We start from the raw sequence: 17,770 nt of genomic DNA on the forward strand, positions 1-17,770 counted from the left end.
TATTACAACTAAGATAAATAGTAAATATTTAAATTAAATATTGTGTTTTGCAATGTATTTTATCTTAATACAATAATAAGTATTCTGTATTTATTTTTTTTGTTTATATTTTTAAATTAAATTCCAATAATTCTAAAGTAAATGCGTTCACAATTAAATGTTTAATTTAACTTAAAATCTAAATAATATAATAATAATAATATACATAATTTAATCGATTAATGTCTATAATATATCATATTATTTATATTTTTTAAGTTTTTTTTAAAATATTTTTTTGTTTATATTTAAGATTATAATTAATATTAAAATGTAAGTTTATGAGTCTTGTTTTTTCTGTTTTTTTTTTTTTTTTTTGTTTTTGTTTTGTAGAACAATATTACCATGTTCATTATTTTTCCTAGTGTACATAAATTAATTAAGTATAAGATATTTTTTTTAAGAGGAAGGAATATTACTGTTTTCTTTTTTAAACCATATTTATTGCACCAGCTGATGCTGGTGTTGGTATTGAAATGACATCGCTACTTTTTAAAGCAGCATTTTGGCATTTATATTGATTGAGTTGTGACGATACAGTTGGACCATCATCCGAATCAGAATCACTTGAGTCTTCACTATCCGATAGGGTTGTAGTTGATGCGGTTGTTGTCATTGCTTCAGTTGTATTTGTTGCTATAGATTTGGTATGGATTTTCATATGTTTAAGAGCCACTGGCAGATCGGTGTTGCTTTCGAGCGTTGAATGTTGGCTGGATGGGGAATGGCTATATTCAGAGGTATTCTCTTCGTCTGACACTACAACAACACTTCGCTTATGAGTTGGAATTGGTGCTGATGATGGCATTTTGTAGCAGCGACGTGCTCTCATACCACGACCAATTGGTTGTCGTCCAATACTGTAGGGTAAAAAATAAAAGAGTGTTATACAGGATTTTCGTAAAGAGTTTGTAACTATTCCATATTTCGTTCGAAATTTTATTTATTGTTTAAAAATTTTTGTATCTTAAAAAATAACGTGGACGTTACGCGGCCAGGAATGAATTTGTTATTTTTTGATGTAATTAAGGTTTAAATATATTGTGCAGAAGTTTTATCCCTGTGACGTATTTCAATAACGGATAAAATGCATTTTTGCATTTAACACTTTATATATGTCTCAATGTTATAACTCAATTGTGTATTTTAAGTGCAAAATATTATTTTCTGTCATTTTCCCTGAGTCTGAAGACCTTTATCTTGAATATCCAACCACTAAACCCCAAACTATGAGCATTTTAAAACAACAAATTCAAGCCTATTTTTAGAGTTTTGTTGTTCAATTTTTTGTTACTTTGAATTGTTTGAAAACTTTCGAACCTGAAATGGTTGTCTTAAAAATCTTATATTATGAGTTCTATTGGTCGGATTTTCAAGATTAATGTCTTCATGCTCAGGGAAAATGACAGAGCATCATATTTTATATTCCATATAAAAATATAAATCAGTTTTTCCTTCATACATTGAACAATGCATTAACAATACTAATACTGCATTATATTGCATTCTTAACGCAATACAGCGAAACGTCCATAGTAAAAGTTTTTCCTGGGCTATAATTCTTTCATTTGATACCAATTTTATTGATGGCCGCTCAACGTCCAAAATGCCCATTCTCCTTTAATTAAATATAATAAAACATGTAGATATATCTGTCGTAGTTTCAACACATTTTGAACTCCAAAAAAGACAAAAATAGGAGGTTTCTCCAAATGTAATTTTTTTTTTGTTCAATACCTTATTTTAAAGAAACGATATTAAAAGAAATGTGCCCAAAATAGATTATTTTGAGCAATATTGATAAGGAAACATTAACTTCTACTAATTTCGTAGAGTTCTTTTTTAGATATTTCAATGTGGATAGGTCAAAAACGCTGCTTTTGAGTCAAAAAAAAAAAAACATCAGCAAATATCAATAGTTTGGTTTGAATTTAAAAAAGAATTTCAATGGAGATTAGTTTTTGAGGCTGTAACAAATACTGGCAAGAACAACAAATTAACAAAGCCTACGAAGAAAACAGACCCCAAGACAAAGTTACTTTAACACAAAATCAAAGATTTTCGCAAATATTTCTATGATCGATTTTGCTCATCAAATTCAAATCTTACCTCCTTCTCCTTAGTGAATATTTGTAATCGGTGTCTTCGCCCTCCTCATCCGACCAGCTATCATCGCACAGATCTTCCTGAGATTCTCCATTAGCATTATTCATTTCCACTTGCCGTTGACGCATGTGTCTCATAGCATTCGGACTGTGATGTTGTTGGTTATTCGTGTCGAAACCATTCAAATCATTGGCACATGACGTATAGCTGCTTCGTTGTTTATTCTTTTTGCATGCCGACGCATAGATCAGTGAGTCGCGATCAAAAGAATTGCCATTTTCCGAGTGTTGCGTCAAGCTACCACCGCCAACACCACCACCAACACTTCCTGGAAGACCAGTTGAAGTTGACGTCGTGGTAAGAGTTTGAGTGTTGCACGAGGAACTCGTTGTCGTTTGTAGGCGATTCTCATGGATGAATTCGATAACTTTTCTATTCAAAGTCTCAAGGTTTTCGTCATCACTGCAACAACCGGTAATGTCAAGCCTTTCGTTACTATTCATGGCATCGTCATAGGCCAATTGATCGGGACTAGAGCAGGCATCTTGGAATGTCATTTCGCTGGTTGTCATTGAGCTCGAGTTGCCATTGGGACTTATCGGACTCGATACTTGAAGAACATTCTGATGCAGGATTTGAGTTTGCAATTGTTGCTGAGGCTGATGCTGGTGCAAATGTCGATTATTATCAGCAACACCAATAATAGTCTGATAGTCGGCAACGGGTGTCTGTGGCTCGGCCATTTGACAATTGACCAGACGCATCGCCTCGACAGTGCAACCACTACCGATCAAACTGGAAGAAATTTCTCTCGACGCATAGAATGCACTTGGACTGGCATCAGTCTCACTGATATCCATGGCATCGGTTTGGGTTTCTGTATCGACAAGTTTGACTTTGCGATTTTCCGGTTCACTTTGATAGCGCCTCTCACGTAATGGGCTGACTTTAGGAGCTGCTGCAAAGGTTCCTGAACCAATGCGTCTGTGACGGGCTTTCTTCGGTTTCTGGGTACTCACACAGATTGACTTTGTTTGCGAACCATCTAGTTGCGCGTAAAGAGTACACTTTACGGGACTCTGGAAAAAGGGATAAGAAAATATAGATTTTTGTTCACTGATTTGTGAAAAGGGTACTTACTTCTGGTGTCGTTTCCGGATCCGGTGTGGTTGACTGATTATCACAGAGCATTGGTGGATGATTGTTGAGTCTTCTTCGGTAGTATTGCATCTTCCGAAGAGTATTTCCCAATCGTCTTGTTGGCTTATAGCCTGGCAACTTCTTTTCCCTCCTGAAAACAAAAAAAAAAAAACAAATTCAAACTTAAAAACTGGAAGTCTTGAAATTTATTTAAAGAAACTTACTCAGCAATTTCCTTCTCCTTTTCTTGCAATTGAGTCATGCATTCGCTCAACTCCAAATACAATCGATTCGTTTTCTCCAACTTATCTTCGTAAACCATTCGAATGTCCTGAGCATGTCGCCACTCAGCCGTTCTCCTCTTAATCAAATCCTGCTCGTATTTGTGTATGCTCGTTCCGTTTTGTGTGATCTCCTTCAAATGTGACCTAACCTCTTCCTTCCATGATCGTTGCGTTTCGAAATATTGCTTTTCGTTTTGTTTAAGTAGTTCTGGGCCAGCAATACCCAAATGTGTTAGAATATGCCGAAATGACGGACGGTTTCTTGGTTTGGCACTCCAACACTGTTCAACGAGTAGCTTAAATCCTGCGGGGCAACTTGATGGTATCGGCAGCCGCAAGGAATTATTTCCAACACCCCAAATTATGGCAGATGAGTCGACGTCTTTGTAGGGTATTTCACAGGTAAGCATTTCCCAGAGGACAACACCAAATGACCAGATATCGACTTTTTCCGAACACGGCTCATTACGAATAACTTCGGGAGCCATCCAGGCCACAGTTCCGGCAAAGCTCATTTTTGTACTAATTTCATTCCATTCACGACTCGTTCCGAAATCACTGATCTTTACAAGGGCATTTGTTCCAATCAGGATGCTGGAAAGAAATAAAAACAGAGTGTTAATAAACTAAACAGAAGTCAACTCGTACAGTACAGATTTAGGGCAAGCAGAAATAAGTTTTATAGAAAATTGTTCAGCTGTTCGGGGCACACTATCAGTCTGATGATATTTTGACCAAAGTTTCAAAAATAGTTTAAAGATACGAGTTCATAGTCAACATTCAGTTAAAAAATTACAAATTTATTTTTTTCAGACTTTCGAGAAAAAATCAAGGTTACCCTTGCCTAAGAAAAGGCATTTTCAAAAAAGTCTTCCATTTATCGAGCGAGACATCACAAGAAAGGTCTTTTTAAGCTCTTTTCATAACTGAAAACTAAAAGTTTTTTGGAGGTCTGGTTCTTGAGATATTTTCAAACAAACATATTTTTGTCTTACATTACGATATCTTTTAACTTTAGTCTCGAAATTGGTTTTGAATTAAAGATACGAGTTTACAGTCAATAGGCCTATGACGGACTATGTAGGTATTCAGGTTAAAAAATTACAAATTTTTTTTTAGATTTTCGAGAAAAAATCAAGGTTAACCCCTTGCCAAAAAAATACATTTTCAAAAACTTCCTCAAAATCCATCGATTGAGACATCAAAAGAAAGATCTCTTTGAGCTGTATTCATAACTGAAAACTATACGTTTCTTGGAGGTCTAGTTCTTGAGATATTTTCAACCAAACATATTTTTTCTTACATTCCGAAGCCAATATCTTTTGACCAAAGTCTCGAAATTAGTTTTGAATTAAAGATATGAGTTCATAATCAATAGCACTATCCATTCAGGTAAAAAATTTACAAATTTTTTTTTTCAGATTTTCGAGAAAAAATCAAGGTTAACCCCTTGCCAAAAAAAATACATTTTTAAAAACTTCCTCCAAATCCATCGAGTGAGATATCAAAAGAAAGGTCTCTTTAAGCTCTATTCATAACTGAAAATCAAAAGTTTCTGTGAGGTCTGATTCTTGAGATATTTCTAACCAAACATATTTTTTTCTTACATTGAGAAGCCTAAATCCAGATAACATAACTTTTCAAAAATTGGTACGGAAAAGTAAAGAAAATTTATATCCTCGGCTTGTCAATCAAAGGCAATTTACGGGTTATCTAAACTTTAGTTAAATGGCGTTTTTAATTGGCAATCCGGAATTGTTCTTCGATTCGGAATCCCAATTGAACAGTTTTTAAGAAACCCGGGATGTATAAGTGTCCCGTATTTTGTAATTTGTCGCGTGATTGTCCCGTATTTGCACATTCTCTAATTTTTGTATTCAATATTTTAAATACTTTGTACGGAAAACAAGCAAACAGTGGTTGGAAATTAAAATTTTTCAAATTTTTCGGATAAAGTACTAAGCCTATGCTTAGTTTCACCTCTAGACTAGGCTATAGTTTTTCTTTAATGTTCGTCAATTATTTAGTTCCTGCCAGCTTCTGTTTGTGTGGTTGCTACACCAGGAAAAATGTATTCGAATAAAGAACAACATATGAAAGAGTAAAATATCCCAGATAAGTTTCAAGACTTTCAAGGGCATGTTAAAATTTGTGTTAAAGATCATACAATTTCAAAATCATTTAAAATAACATTAAAATGTTAAAAAGCAGCTCTCCCGTACTTTGATTAAAAAAATATTTTTATAGAAGTTATTAACAGACATTATTATATAAAACCATTTTCTTGATTTCTGATTTCGTAAATGACTTAAATGATTTCAACAAAAACGCTCCCAAAAAATCGTTCTTGATATCAAAATAAGGAAAAATTATGAATTGAATTTTTTTTTTTGAAAAATCAATATTTTCAAAACGATCCAATGAATTTGGTATCTGTCCTTGGTTTGGCTTCCACAAATATGGTCACCGTACATATGTATGTGACATGTTTCACATATATGTGTCTTCGCGCCAAATATGACATTGGTCAAGTGTGACATCTGATATTTAAATCTATGAATGTGTGAGTGATTCTGCTTCTGATTCTGTTTTTAGAGAAATTCTCTTTTTTTCAGAATCAGAACTGTCAGTTTTGCCCAATTTTACGCATTCAGATTGCTTTTTTTTGCTTCCAGATTGCCAATTAAAAACGCCGAAAGTAAAAATTGCTGAGTTACGAGTGACTGTGCTTTCTACTTAAAAATAACACAAATCATCTACAAATTACTATTAAAATAAAGCCTTACTGGGTATATTTTAATGTCGCTGACTGTATACTCATTTAGTATTGACATTGATAAAATAGATACTTAGCAAACATTACAACAACAAAAAAAATGTGAAAATAAATACATTTAAAATGCTTTCCGATTGTAATCTATACTTTTTCCATAAATATCAGCTAAATATCCTCCCTCAAACTTCCCTTTATGTTATCGAATTCTACAGGAATTCATTCATTAGTTAATGGAACAATTATTTTGGTCCTGTTTTTTTTTTTTTCAAGAGGATAACCCAGCAACGACAAACAACCTCATTCTTCAAGCAACCGGTCAAACGTTGCTTTGGCCGGTCATGCTCGTTTTTCCTCATATACTTAGTCCAATAATGTCCCCAATGGCAAATGAACTTTCTGCGGCGACACATCAATTGAGGACAGCATGTTGTCGGGCAATTATACATATATGAAACTTGATGCCACCAAACGGGCTGGTCGCAGTCGAACTATATAAACTTGTATAGTACAAATTTCATTCCTCGAAAATGAACAAAAGGTGTATTTTTTTTTAGTTAGCTTAAGTTTTCGATTTTTATTCGCGACATAAGATCCAACTTGAAGCAAAATAAATGGCGGTAGTGAAGGTGGTATTGGTGGTGTTGTTGGATAAGTATGGTGGGAAAAACAGCTGCAGACCTTGCGATTGCAATAATTTTATTTGGCATGAGCACAGCATAACAATATAATAATTGCAGGGAAAAAAGTCTAAATAGTGTGCGCCAGCAGCGACGACACGCCGCCATTGCCGGCCGACGACGACGCGACAATGGGCGCCAATTGATTGTTATAATAAAATAAAAAAAAGAGCTCCATAATAAACTCAAGGGAAATACATATTGGTATCCACTTTGGATCCCCAGTTTGTTAAGGGTTGAGGATGTAGGACGCATGCTGAAGTGAAAGTTGAGCTGAGGCAAGGTGAATTTTTAAGTCGGAAATTAAGAAGCCAGTTTGATTGTTTCTAGTTTTTTTTTTTGGAAATTTTGAGTACGGTGTCCAAAGCCTTGCTAAGGGTAAGGGTGCCATTTTTTACAGTTATTTAAAAAAAAAAACCACTAACCTAAGATCTTTGAAGTTCAAATGAGGACCTTCATAGGTCGAAAGAATTGTGGTGTTTCTTTCATGTGACAAAGTCTTGTAGTCATCTATTTTTCGTAAAAAAAAAAATCGACAGATCTGACTATTTTCATTTTATGTGAAATAGTCACTCGATTGTATGAGAATCAACAAGAACGAAGTATAAAAGAAATTTTTCGTTCACTTACAGTTTTTATTTCTTTTGATGAAATTTTTCAGTTTCTTGCTGGATTGGAAATTTTATTCTTTTGAGCACTAAATTTGAATTTATTAATGTATACTTTTTAAAATAATTAAAAAAAAGAAATTATTTTATAATCCAGCTATTATAAGACACAAATGTCTTCAAGGTTTAATTGTTTTTAAACGTTGGTTTTTGAATACAAATTTATATGATTAAATTAATAGAACATATAACTATTTCTAGCTTGTAGAGAAAATACTGAACCATAAAGTAGGTATTTCTTCTAAATCAATAGATGCCTACCAAAAATCTTGCAACTTCAATTTCCTTTTAAAATCCATCAAATAAAACGCTTTGATTGACGGCAACAAGATTCAATAATATAACTCACACTTGAATAACTTTGTAATCGCCATGTCTTTGTCTACCCTTTAACATCCTTCAAGGATTTTATTTTTTTCATAATCCCAAAGTTCGACGCACTTTTCATCTCTTTCAACTTCCTTAAAAAAAACTACTCGTCCTTTCAAAAAAAAAATAAACGACAAACTTCGCAACATCGCACATTTCAAGTGCACTTTCGTGTTCCACAATGTTTTGTATACTCCTCGAGCAATTCCACCTCACAAAATGCGGGGGTGGAATAAGAAAGGAAGTAGATTTCCCTCACATAAACCAAAACGAGAGAAGAAAAAAAAAGAGAAAATAACAAACTTTATCCTTTCAAGGGTTTGATGGGGTGAATTAATATTTTGCACCCTTCTTCATATTTTTCATTTCAACTGCGTCACGAAAACGAGAACAAACTCCTATTACATTCGTATTCGTATAATATAACTTTGAACGTCTCAACCATCTCGTATCAGTTCCGCATTTAGATGGTAGAGCGCCTTGATTTTTTTTTAATCTATTGTTCACATTTTTAAGAGCAAAATTGAATTTTAGCCAGGATAACTCTTTCTACAAATCAAATAACAAAAATATGTCTAGGATAATGTTTTAAATTTTGCAATGTTCTATAAAAGAGGTAAAAACTGAGTAGTACCTGAAACCCTGTTAAAAATGTTACAAGTCTGACACTGTTCCCCCATATCAATCCATCAACTCCTCATTTAGCGCAATCCGTGCAGAAGGGCAAACGAAGTCATTTTTATTGAATTAACGTGGTTTCGAACACAAAAGGACTATAAAAGCAGATAAGGATAATGCGGGCATGCGCTCATATAGCGGCGCCTTTCATATATTCGAAGGAGGGTAAAAAAAATATGTATTTTTTGGCAATACATACAGTCGCGGTCCTTTATATGAAATTTTAACTCCTCTGCACACCGCACATTTAAAGAGAATATAGAAAACATTTGCCCCCCTTGTGTCATGTTGTGTCCTAAAGACTGACATATTTATGAACCCCGACAGAGTATAGTGAGCTTTTCGAGAAAGTTGATAGTTTTTTTTTATGTTTTGCGACCAACGCGATTTCCAGGAAATTGAAATGAATTAATCCCGAAGGAGTATGGATTTCGAGGGGTAGAATGTAAAAATACGTATATTTCAAAAGGGATGATGGTTGATGGAGTGCAAAGTAGTGCTATCTATAACAGTTTATCAGCTGGTCGGACAGTGGACAAAGTAAACTTGGGTGAAATTTATTGTTGTTGGGTGCAAAATAAAGTTTGCTAAGACAAATTATATATATTTGGATAAATTGGTATAGTTTGTGTCAATGGAAATAGAAAGGAAATGAAGGTATACACTGTGCGTCGTTGAAAAATTTAACACATTTTGACTTTTTTGATCGAACAAATATTACTTTTCTATTCAAAAATGTGTTGGGATTTAGATAATTTTGAATCGTTTTATAATTTATAAAAAAATTAGTACCGAAATCAATTAGGGGTCTAGCCACCCCAGCCAACCGAAAAATACCGTTTTTGTTTTTTATTAATAAATCCAAAACTATGGGCAAAACTAATGAAGATATCAAAAAATCCTACTCTACATTGATAGAGCAAGATCCCAGGGCCGCCAGACATAATGAAGATAATGTGTTCAAGAACATTTAGTAAATTTGAAAGCAATCGGATGAGTTGTGTCGTAGATCTCAATGATACACGGAGAAAAAGAACCACATAGATTTAAGCGGATGATAACTTAATTCAAGAGGATTTCCGCATGGTTTTTTGCTAAGATGACTTCCATCTTAAATTAAGGTGACAAATCACATTAATTTCTTGAATGCGCAAACTGGCAGCCACCGGGGATCGAACCTACAACTGTTGGGTTACTAAACGAGTGCCTTACCATCGTGCTATCTCACTGTTGGGGTATGAGTATGATAAACTGCAAGTAAAGCTAAAGTGTGACTATAATTTTAAACTTTTTATTTTTTGTTGGCTTTTTTAAGACTAACATTCACATTAAAATAAGATAAAGTTCATCTTAAATTTAACTAAGTTTAAGTGGAATCACCTTATTTTAAGCGGATATCTTTTAATTTTAAGGTGGTAAAATTTAATGCGCATCATCTTATTTTAAAGTTACATTTTTTTCTCCGTGTACCTGCTAGATATCACGCAAAAAAATGTAGTTTCGAGATAATCGCAAGAAAGAAAAGTAGAACGCCCGAAGTGGCTCAATCTTCTTGTCGAAAAATGCCTGTAATTTGGCCAATTTTTAGTGTTTCGATACGCAACACGTTTTATTGTGGGAACAAAGGCAAAATTAAAATTTTTGAAACTATTGAAAATTTATTTAAACTCGTGCAACGGACATTGACATTAACAAATTGGGGATTGGGGTCGATGCAGTAAATAGAGGGAATATGGAATCAAATGACGCATTGAAGTGAAAATGTCCAAAAATGTAAATTCGCGGTTTTGGCTTTGTGCCGACGATACTTTAAGGGGGGAAATCCCTCTGGACGACGGGTTTTTCAAGATTTTTTTTTGGAAAACTGAAAGCATTAATTAAAGTTTGGAAAAATAAATGATATTATTGACATCATGAAGTGTTAACACAATTTTTTTGAAGTAATAAAAAACAAAATGGCGGCTCTACATCTACAGCCGTTTAAAGTTGATGCCTCGCATTTGCGCCGTGCAATGCCCAGGTCCAGTTAATTATTTATAATCAAAAGAGAATTTTTTTTCCATTAAAATATATTTATACGCATTGCATGAACCTAAATTTAGCAAAAAAAGTGTAAAATAAAAATTAGAGACCAAAAAAACGAAAAAACACAATGTTTTTTTATAAAAAAAAAAATATTTATTGTGAAAATTATATTAAACTTTTAGGTTCATGCAATGACCAATGAGTTAACGAGTATTTTGCACTTTATTTCAAATCGATAGCTTCATTAGTTTTTGAGTTACGTTGCACGGCGCGGAAAAAAACGTGTTTCGAGAAAAATTCGTTTACTGTAGTAGGCTCGGAACCCATGGGTTTCAGGACTATCTGGGGATTTTTTAGGCTTCATTTAAGGCTAAGACCACTAAAATAGTTTTTTCGGTTGATAAATGATTTTTTTAGGCAAAAAATTAATAATGCAAAAATAAAAAAATTCCAGAGGGTTTTCCCCCCTTAATGAATTAACTTCCATGAATTTTAAATGAATGAATAATTTTTTTAATAAAAACTAATGATATAAGGGTCAAAATCAAGGAGGTGAGAAATTTTGAAAACCGAATTATTAAAAATTTAACCTAATTTTTTGCTCAAACATTCGCTTTAGGTGGAAAATTGACTTAATCGTCGTCACCTAAGGTGTTCTTTTATGGACAAAATATTTCATCAACACCTTTGGAGCTAAGTACCAGAACTAGTTGACATAATTGCTTATTAACCCTTTCGGACCCAGCGTTACTCTCATGTAACATATTTTTAAAAATTCGTAAAAAATATTCCATTAAATATTTTTTTATATTTCCGATGGCTTAATTGAAAGATAATAACGCCTAGTTACTGGATTATTACAAAAAGTTAGTCAAATATCATACCTTTAATTTTTGTTTATCGAAAAAGGGACTGCAATTCACATTTTTTTCTTTTTCTTTGCAAAAAAAAATTTATTTATATATGGTCATACTTTGAAATAAAAAATGTTAATCCAGAAAGTGTTTTGTTTTTTGGCTTAGAAGAAGTAGCATACATTATTGTTCTATAAAAAACTATTTTCCCAGTTGTCCGACTTTTTTTGGTGGTCGTAGGCAGTGCATGTTACTTACATGCAACAAGAGAGTAGCACATTATTTTTGCTATTTATTATTTTAGAAAATAGCTTTTTGCTATTCAAATTTCTTATTTGTGATGTTTTTGACACGATGATACTGAAAAAACATTTTTTAATATTGATTTTCATAGCTTGGGTTCGAAAGGGTTAAACAAGGAACGCCTTTAGGTTTACAAAAATTTAACTGAAAGCGAAATAATTTTATTTTATTTTTTGTTCTAAATTGTTGAGGAGGAAATTTCAATTTTCTTCAAATTCGGGTACCACGATAGTTAATCCGAAATTGAAGAAAATTCCTACATTAAAAAAAAGTCTTTTCAACTACTCGACTAGAATAAATTTAAATCGGAATTTTCTTTTACTTTCTTCTTTCATAATGTTAAAAACGTTCCTCTAAACCGGAAATTACGAAATAAATCCGAACTTTGTTTTCAAGCTACTGAAAAATTTCCTTTTCTTCAAAAATATTTCTATTTAAATATGACATAATAACATTAAAAAGTTAGTACGTGCAACCAGTACTATTTCAAGCTTTCCTAATCATAAATAACCAGGTTTCCATTTGCACGCAAATTAAAACCAAAAGCATGCAAAATAGAGGAACAAAAAATGCTCATATCTTATCGACTTTATTAATTTATAACCACACGTTTACACCTGCTAAAGTGCTTGTTATAATATCATCATGACATGTTTCTAGCCTAGATTTCTATTTTTTGCATTAATACAACTTTATCTATACTTTTTTATAGCTCAAACCCTCCAAAAAAAAGAAACTCCCCTAAATACCACAAAACGTAATATTTAACAAAAAAAAAAGGGGAGGTATTATCTATATTTATAGATATCAGTTAAAACAGTGTTCAACCCATCTATTTTTCATTATAGCTAGCTTTATCATTTTTTGAAGCTTTAATATCGATCCATGTTGCGCCAAAGGACACTCTAAATTTCATTTCGCTCCTTTCTACCATTTTCAAGAATCGATTTGTCTTCTTTTGGAGAAAAATTATAGCTACACGAAAAACAAATGGTTGCCAGCTGCAAAATGGAAACAAGAGATTTTTTGCAAACAACAAAAAAAAAATAGGATATCGAAAAGCCTTTACCCCAACTTAAATTTCGTTGTTTTTTTTGTTGTTGACATAAATAAGAACGGAAATAAATAATAAATAAATTCAATTTAGAAAAAGACATGAGCAGAAAAAAAAAATAATTTTACTTACTTTGGACTCTTTAAGTCACGATGAATGATTTTATGAGAATGAAGATATTGCATGCCAAGAGCAATTTGCTCCGCCCATGAGACTAGACGCGATGGCAACATAACGTCCTCTTCCTTTAGGATATTTTGCAGTGGGCCATACGGGCAGAATTCCATTATTATGCAGAATACTGGTGAATGTGTGCAAACGCCTCTGTGTGGAGTAGAGAAAAAAAATTTGAAAAATTTTTATTATAAAAGAATTTAATGTAAAAGTGTGTGCGTGATGGTAAATTTAAAAATAAAAAAGGTTAAATCATTTTTAGATTTTTTTAGTTCTATTTCTGTTCTAACATGGAAATAATTTCTATTGGATACTTATATGATTCTTATTCGTTACAAGACAGTTTTAGAAAAAAAAATTAGTCCTGATAGAGGTCAGGCAGTATATTGTTTGTTTCAAAAGAGAGAGACAAGCCCATGTCTAGGTAATCAAATTAGAAGGAAAGTGTATTATTTTGTTTGTTTGTAGTTCGCCGCCTTGCCGCCTAACTAACCACAGACATAAGGTTGTTAGAGGATTGGTGGCGCCACATTTGACCTAAAACGGGCCTATATTGTGGGTAATTATAATAATTGAAAGTATGTTTATGACTTTACATACGATAACTTATAGTACGATGAAAGCTCTATTTTACGGAAAAATAGAATTACGTTTAGTGTGAGGATACTCGTTTGTATGTAGATCTGACAGCATCTAAATCGGCTGTTGTAAAAATAATTTATAAAGCAGAAGAGAAACTATTGATTTCCCTACACCTACATGATAAAAGAAATATAATGGATAGAGAACTTTCCAAAAAATGATTATTTCCTCAAAAGAAAACACTTTGTGAGAATTGTTCATGCATGTCGATATATAGGGTGCCCAACAGTCAGATGCGGATTCCATGGGGTTACATCCAAATGTAACTATACAGGGTGTCCCGGAATGAGATAAAAACATTTTGAGGGATGACTATTGGATATGTTCTAAGAAAAAAATTGTTCTACAGTAACTCTCTATCTGCAAAGTTGATACCCTTTAGCGATGATTTAAGAAAACGATTACCTACTTTGGTATGCCTTTACTCATGTTATTGTTAATAACTCCGTTAATTCTTATGATAGAAACTTTATTAATGTCTTGAAATGCTATTCCTTGTAACTGCATTTAAAAAATGTTAATATCTTTTTTTATTGCTCAGATATTAATTTTTAAAGGGAATAATTTTTATTTACCCATGATAATTTTTGACTTTAGGGCCGATTTTCTTCGATAGATGTAAAATAAACATATTGTTCTTTAAATTTATTCTTATGAAGCAAACAATAGTGAACAAAAAAGTTGTTTACAAGTTTGCCAGAAAACTCATAGATTTTATGATATTTAGAAAAACCTGCACCAAGTAAAATCTCTAAAAAATGTGTTTTTTTTGATTTAGTCAAAAATGGGTAAGAATTAAAAACTTTTTTTTAGTTTTAGTTTATTTTTGTTTAGGACCTAGTTACAGCAATTATTTGAAAAGTTCTTCTGGATTTTGTGTGCTTGATAGAGCTCGTTTTTTTTTTTTATTTTATTGCTAATAAAAATACAAAATTGTTATATTCTTTTTAAATTTTTTGTAAATAATCCTTAATTGAATCGAAAACGCCATAAGTTTTCATAAAATTCAATACTAATATAAGACTTACTTATGTATATGTCGTCTAATATCATAATATTGGAGCAGAGATTTTATAAAAAAAAAGGACATGGAGGAAATTTGCTAAAATTTCTTTCTCGCAAAAAAAAAGTTTTACGAAAGCTTTTAAGTAATCTTAATTTTAAAGCTAAGAAAATTGTTCACAAATATAAAATTTGGATTTGAAAAATCAATTTTTTTTAAACGGATCGATGAATTTACTTTAAACTTTGTTTTCATATATGGATTGAAATTTTCTTTTAAATGGAATAACAATTTTTTTAAATTAAAAAAAAAATAACAAAATACCTATTTATAAAAAAACGGTTCTAAAACTTATCAAAATTCTATTTTATGCAATAAATCTAACAGCATACTTCATTTGAAGGTTAAGTTGAAGGTGTTTTTGTAGTTTTAAAAACGAACTTAAATCAATTTAGTTCAGAGATTATTAATCTCGTATTTAACAACTGCACTGAAAAACTATCCTTGGTAAGAAGATATGAATGTTTCTCTCCTAAAATCGTTCAAGCTATCGAAAACAAATGAATTTCAAAATGTATACATACATATACAGGGTGTCCCAAAAGTTAACGTCGAAACGAAAACGGTAGATAGGGTAGGTGGTGACAGTTATCAGAAAAATAATAAAAAAAATCGCAGCCATATATTTTGGGAGTTATGGGCATTTGAAAAAAAGTCGAAAAAATGTGCCGTGACTACAAATCTTAATTTTTCTCATTTTTTTCTTTTGTTACGGAACCTTGAATAACCCTGCTATCAAATGCATTCAAAAATTTTAACTCAGCTGCATCAGTTTTAAAGAAAATATTACTTTTTTACCCAACTTAGTACTAAAAAAATTTACATGACTCTAATTCAATGAGCCGCAGTGTAAAAAAAATGCACTACGATGTTTCGGCAAGTTGCCTTAAAAGTTGGTGTTTTTAATTCTCTTTTCAAAATGGTATAACATTGTTGGGAATATTTCATAAATAACCGAGATAAATTTTTTTTACTTAAGAAATCCGACTTTTTTATCAGGTAATTTTTCCATATTATTCAAGTTTTGTATCCTTTCAGAACCTTTCAGATATGGATATGGAATAATAATAATATAATATGGAAAAATTACCTAAAAAAAATGAGAAAAATTAAGATTTGTAGTCACGGCACATGAAAAACCGTCACAGGGTGACAATTTTTTCGACTTTTTTTCAAATGCCCATAACTCCCAAAATATATGGCTGCGATTTTTTTAAATTATTTTTCTGATAACTGTCACCACCTACCCTATCTACCGTTTTCGTTTCGACGTTAACTTTTGGGACACCCTGTATAAATGAATATAAAAGCTTGTTATTCGGACCAATGTGTGATTTTGTAAGGATTTATTTTTTAGAATTTATCTCTTTTATAAAGAGTATCTATTAAAGAACTAATATAAAACACAGAAATTCAAACATTTCAAAACAACAAAATTGACATTTCATCTAAATAATTTTTCTCGAATTTGTCAATTAACATAGTCCTGCTTTGTTCATTTTTTATTCAGAAGAGAATGATAAGAATCTGTGGTCGATGTCTACCTACTCATCCTTTTTTGTAAAGCTTTCCAACATGCCCTATAGTAGGTACCTACTAACATTTTGAGAATATTAATGTTAGCTTTGTGGAGTATGAGACAAATTTCTAATGGTAAATATCGAGTTGTAACATTTTGTATTTTAAATGTGTAAGGTGTATATGGAGTGCCTATAATACTATTTAGCTTGAGAAAAAATCTCACAGTTGTTATGGTGTGTAAAACTGGAAAGATTATTTTACATATGGGACTCTGTGGTGTATACGTACTTTTTTTTTGCTAAATAAAATATTAATTGATTTAACGAACTTACTTGAACTTAATAATATTTTCATGATCCAATTTCCTCAGATGTTTAATATCAGTTTCCTTAACATCACGTACTTTCTTCACAGCAACAATTTCATTCTTCAGTTTACCACTAAAAACTGCACCCTGTGCTCCGCTACCCAACCATTCCAGATCTGTTATCGCCTCGAATGGTATTTCCCAGTCTTCTGATTTGTTATTTTTTATCTCAATAACTCCAGCTTTGCCAATAAATGACAAAACTGGCTTCATACAACCCAAAAGGCCATACATCCAACCAATCGGTTTGTCAGGATGGCCAAAACCTCCGGCATTGGGTGGCCAGTGCGTTTGACAAGTATTTTCCGCACTACTGTCAGTTGCTTCAGTCTGATGATTATTATGATGCGGATGATGGTGGAGGTGATGATCATCGTTTGTCTTATATGGCAATTCTGTCGGACCAACTAGGCCCATGTGTCCTAGTTCTTCTTGTATGCATACCATACTGAAAAGAAATTTAAAAAATAAATAAATTATTAACGATTGAAAATAACAAAATGGCAACTCTGTGAAAGTAATTCAATATAATTTAGGTTATCGTTGATATTTTTCTACGTCAGTGGAATGTACAAGTCGCAAAATCATCCATTCAGCACAAATCAACAAAAAAAAATACACAAACAATTTAAGTGTCTATCGGGTTTTGCAACATAAGAATCTCATAAAATGGCAACGTAACAAAAAAAAAAAAAAAAAATAAAAAGAATATTTTATCACTCTAGTTTGTCGTCAAAACTGCTGAAGTCATAACAAAGGTGACATTCTCTCAAAGACATACTATTTGAGGCATCTTTATACTTAGATTAGATAAGATAAGTCAACCTTTTGCAGGTGTGGTTTTAAAAACTTGAAGTCCCCTGAAAAATTGTTTGATTGAATAAATACTAAATTATCAATGTATTCAATGACAACCAGAAAACTGTTAATGTTTTTTTTTTTTTGCTATTTCGCATTGTTGCGATAGATTTATTTTTACTTGCTCAATAGGGCAAGTATTGGTTTCGTGTAAAAAAAAAAATTCGAGGTT

General features: G+C 32.1%; 1 protein-coding gene across 2 annotated transcripts in view; it reads right to left on the minus strand.

The window, feature by feature from the left end:
• Nucleotides 1–353: 353 nt before the first annotated feature.
• LOC129908616 (mitogen-activated protein kinase kinase kinase 13) overlaps nucleotides 354–17,770 on the minus strand; it is a 51,358-nt gene continuing 33,941 nt past the window's right edge. For both annotated transcript variants that reach the window (XM_055985259.1, XM_055985260.1), the window contains 6 exons: nucleotides 16,706–17,188; nucleotides 13,106–13,297; nucleotides 3,510–4,163; nucleotides 3,286–3,436; nucleotides 2,149–3,224; nucleotides 354–899 (listed from right to left, as the gene is read on the minus strand). In XM_055985259.1, coding sequence (XP_055841234.1) covers nucleotides 470–899; nucleotides 2,149–3,224; nucleotides 3,286–3,436; nucleotides 3,510–4,163; nucleotides 13,106–13,297; nucleotides 16,706–17,188 — 2,986 coding nt within the window. In that variant the 3' untranslated portion in view covers nucleotides 354–469. The remainder of the gene's footprint in view (nucleotides 900–2,148; nucleotides 3,225–3,285; nucleotides 3,437–3,509; nucleotides 4,164–13,105; nucleotides 13,298–16,705; nucleotides 17,189–17,770) is intronic.

The sequence above is a fragment of the Episyrphus balteatus genome, chromosome 2, assembly GCF_945859705.1.
Source record: "Episyrphus balteatus chromosome 2, idEpiBalt1.1, whole genome shotgun sequence".
In the NCBI taxonomy this organism is placed as follows: domain Eukaryota; kingdom Metazoa; phylum Arthropoda; class Insecta; order Diptera; family Syrphidae; genus Episyrphus; species Episyrphus balteatus.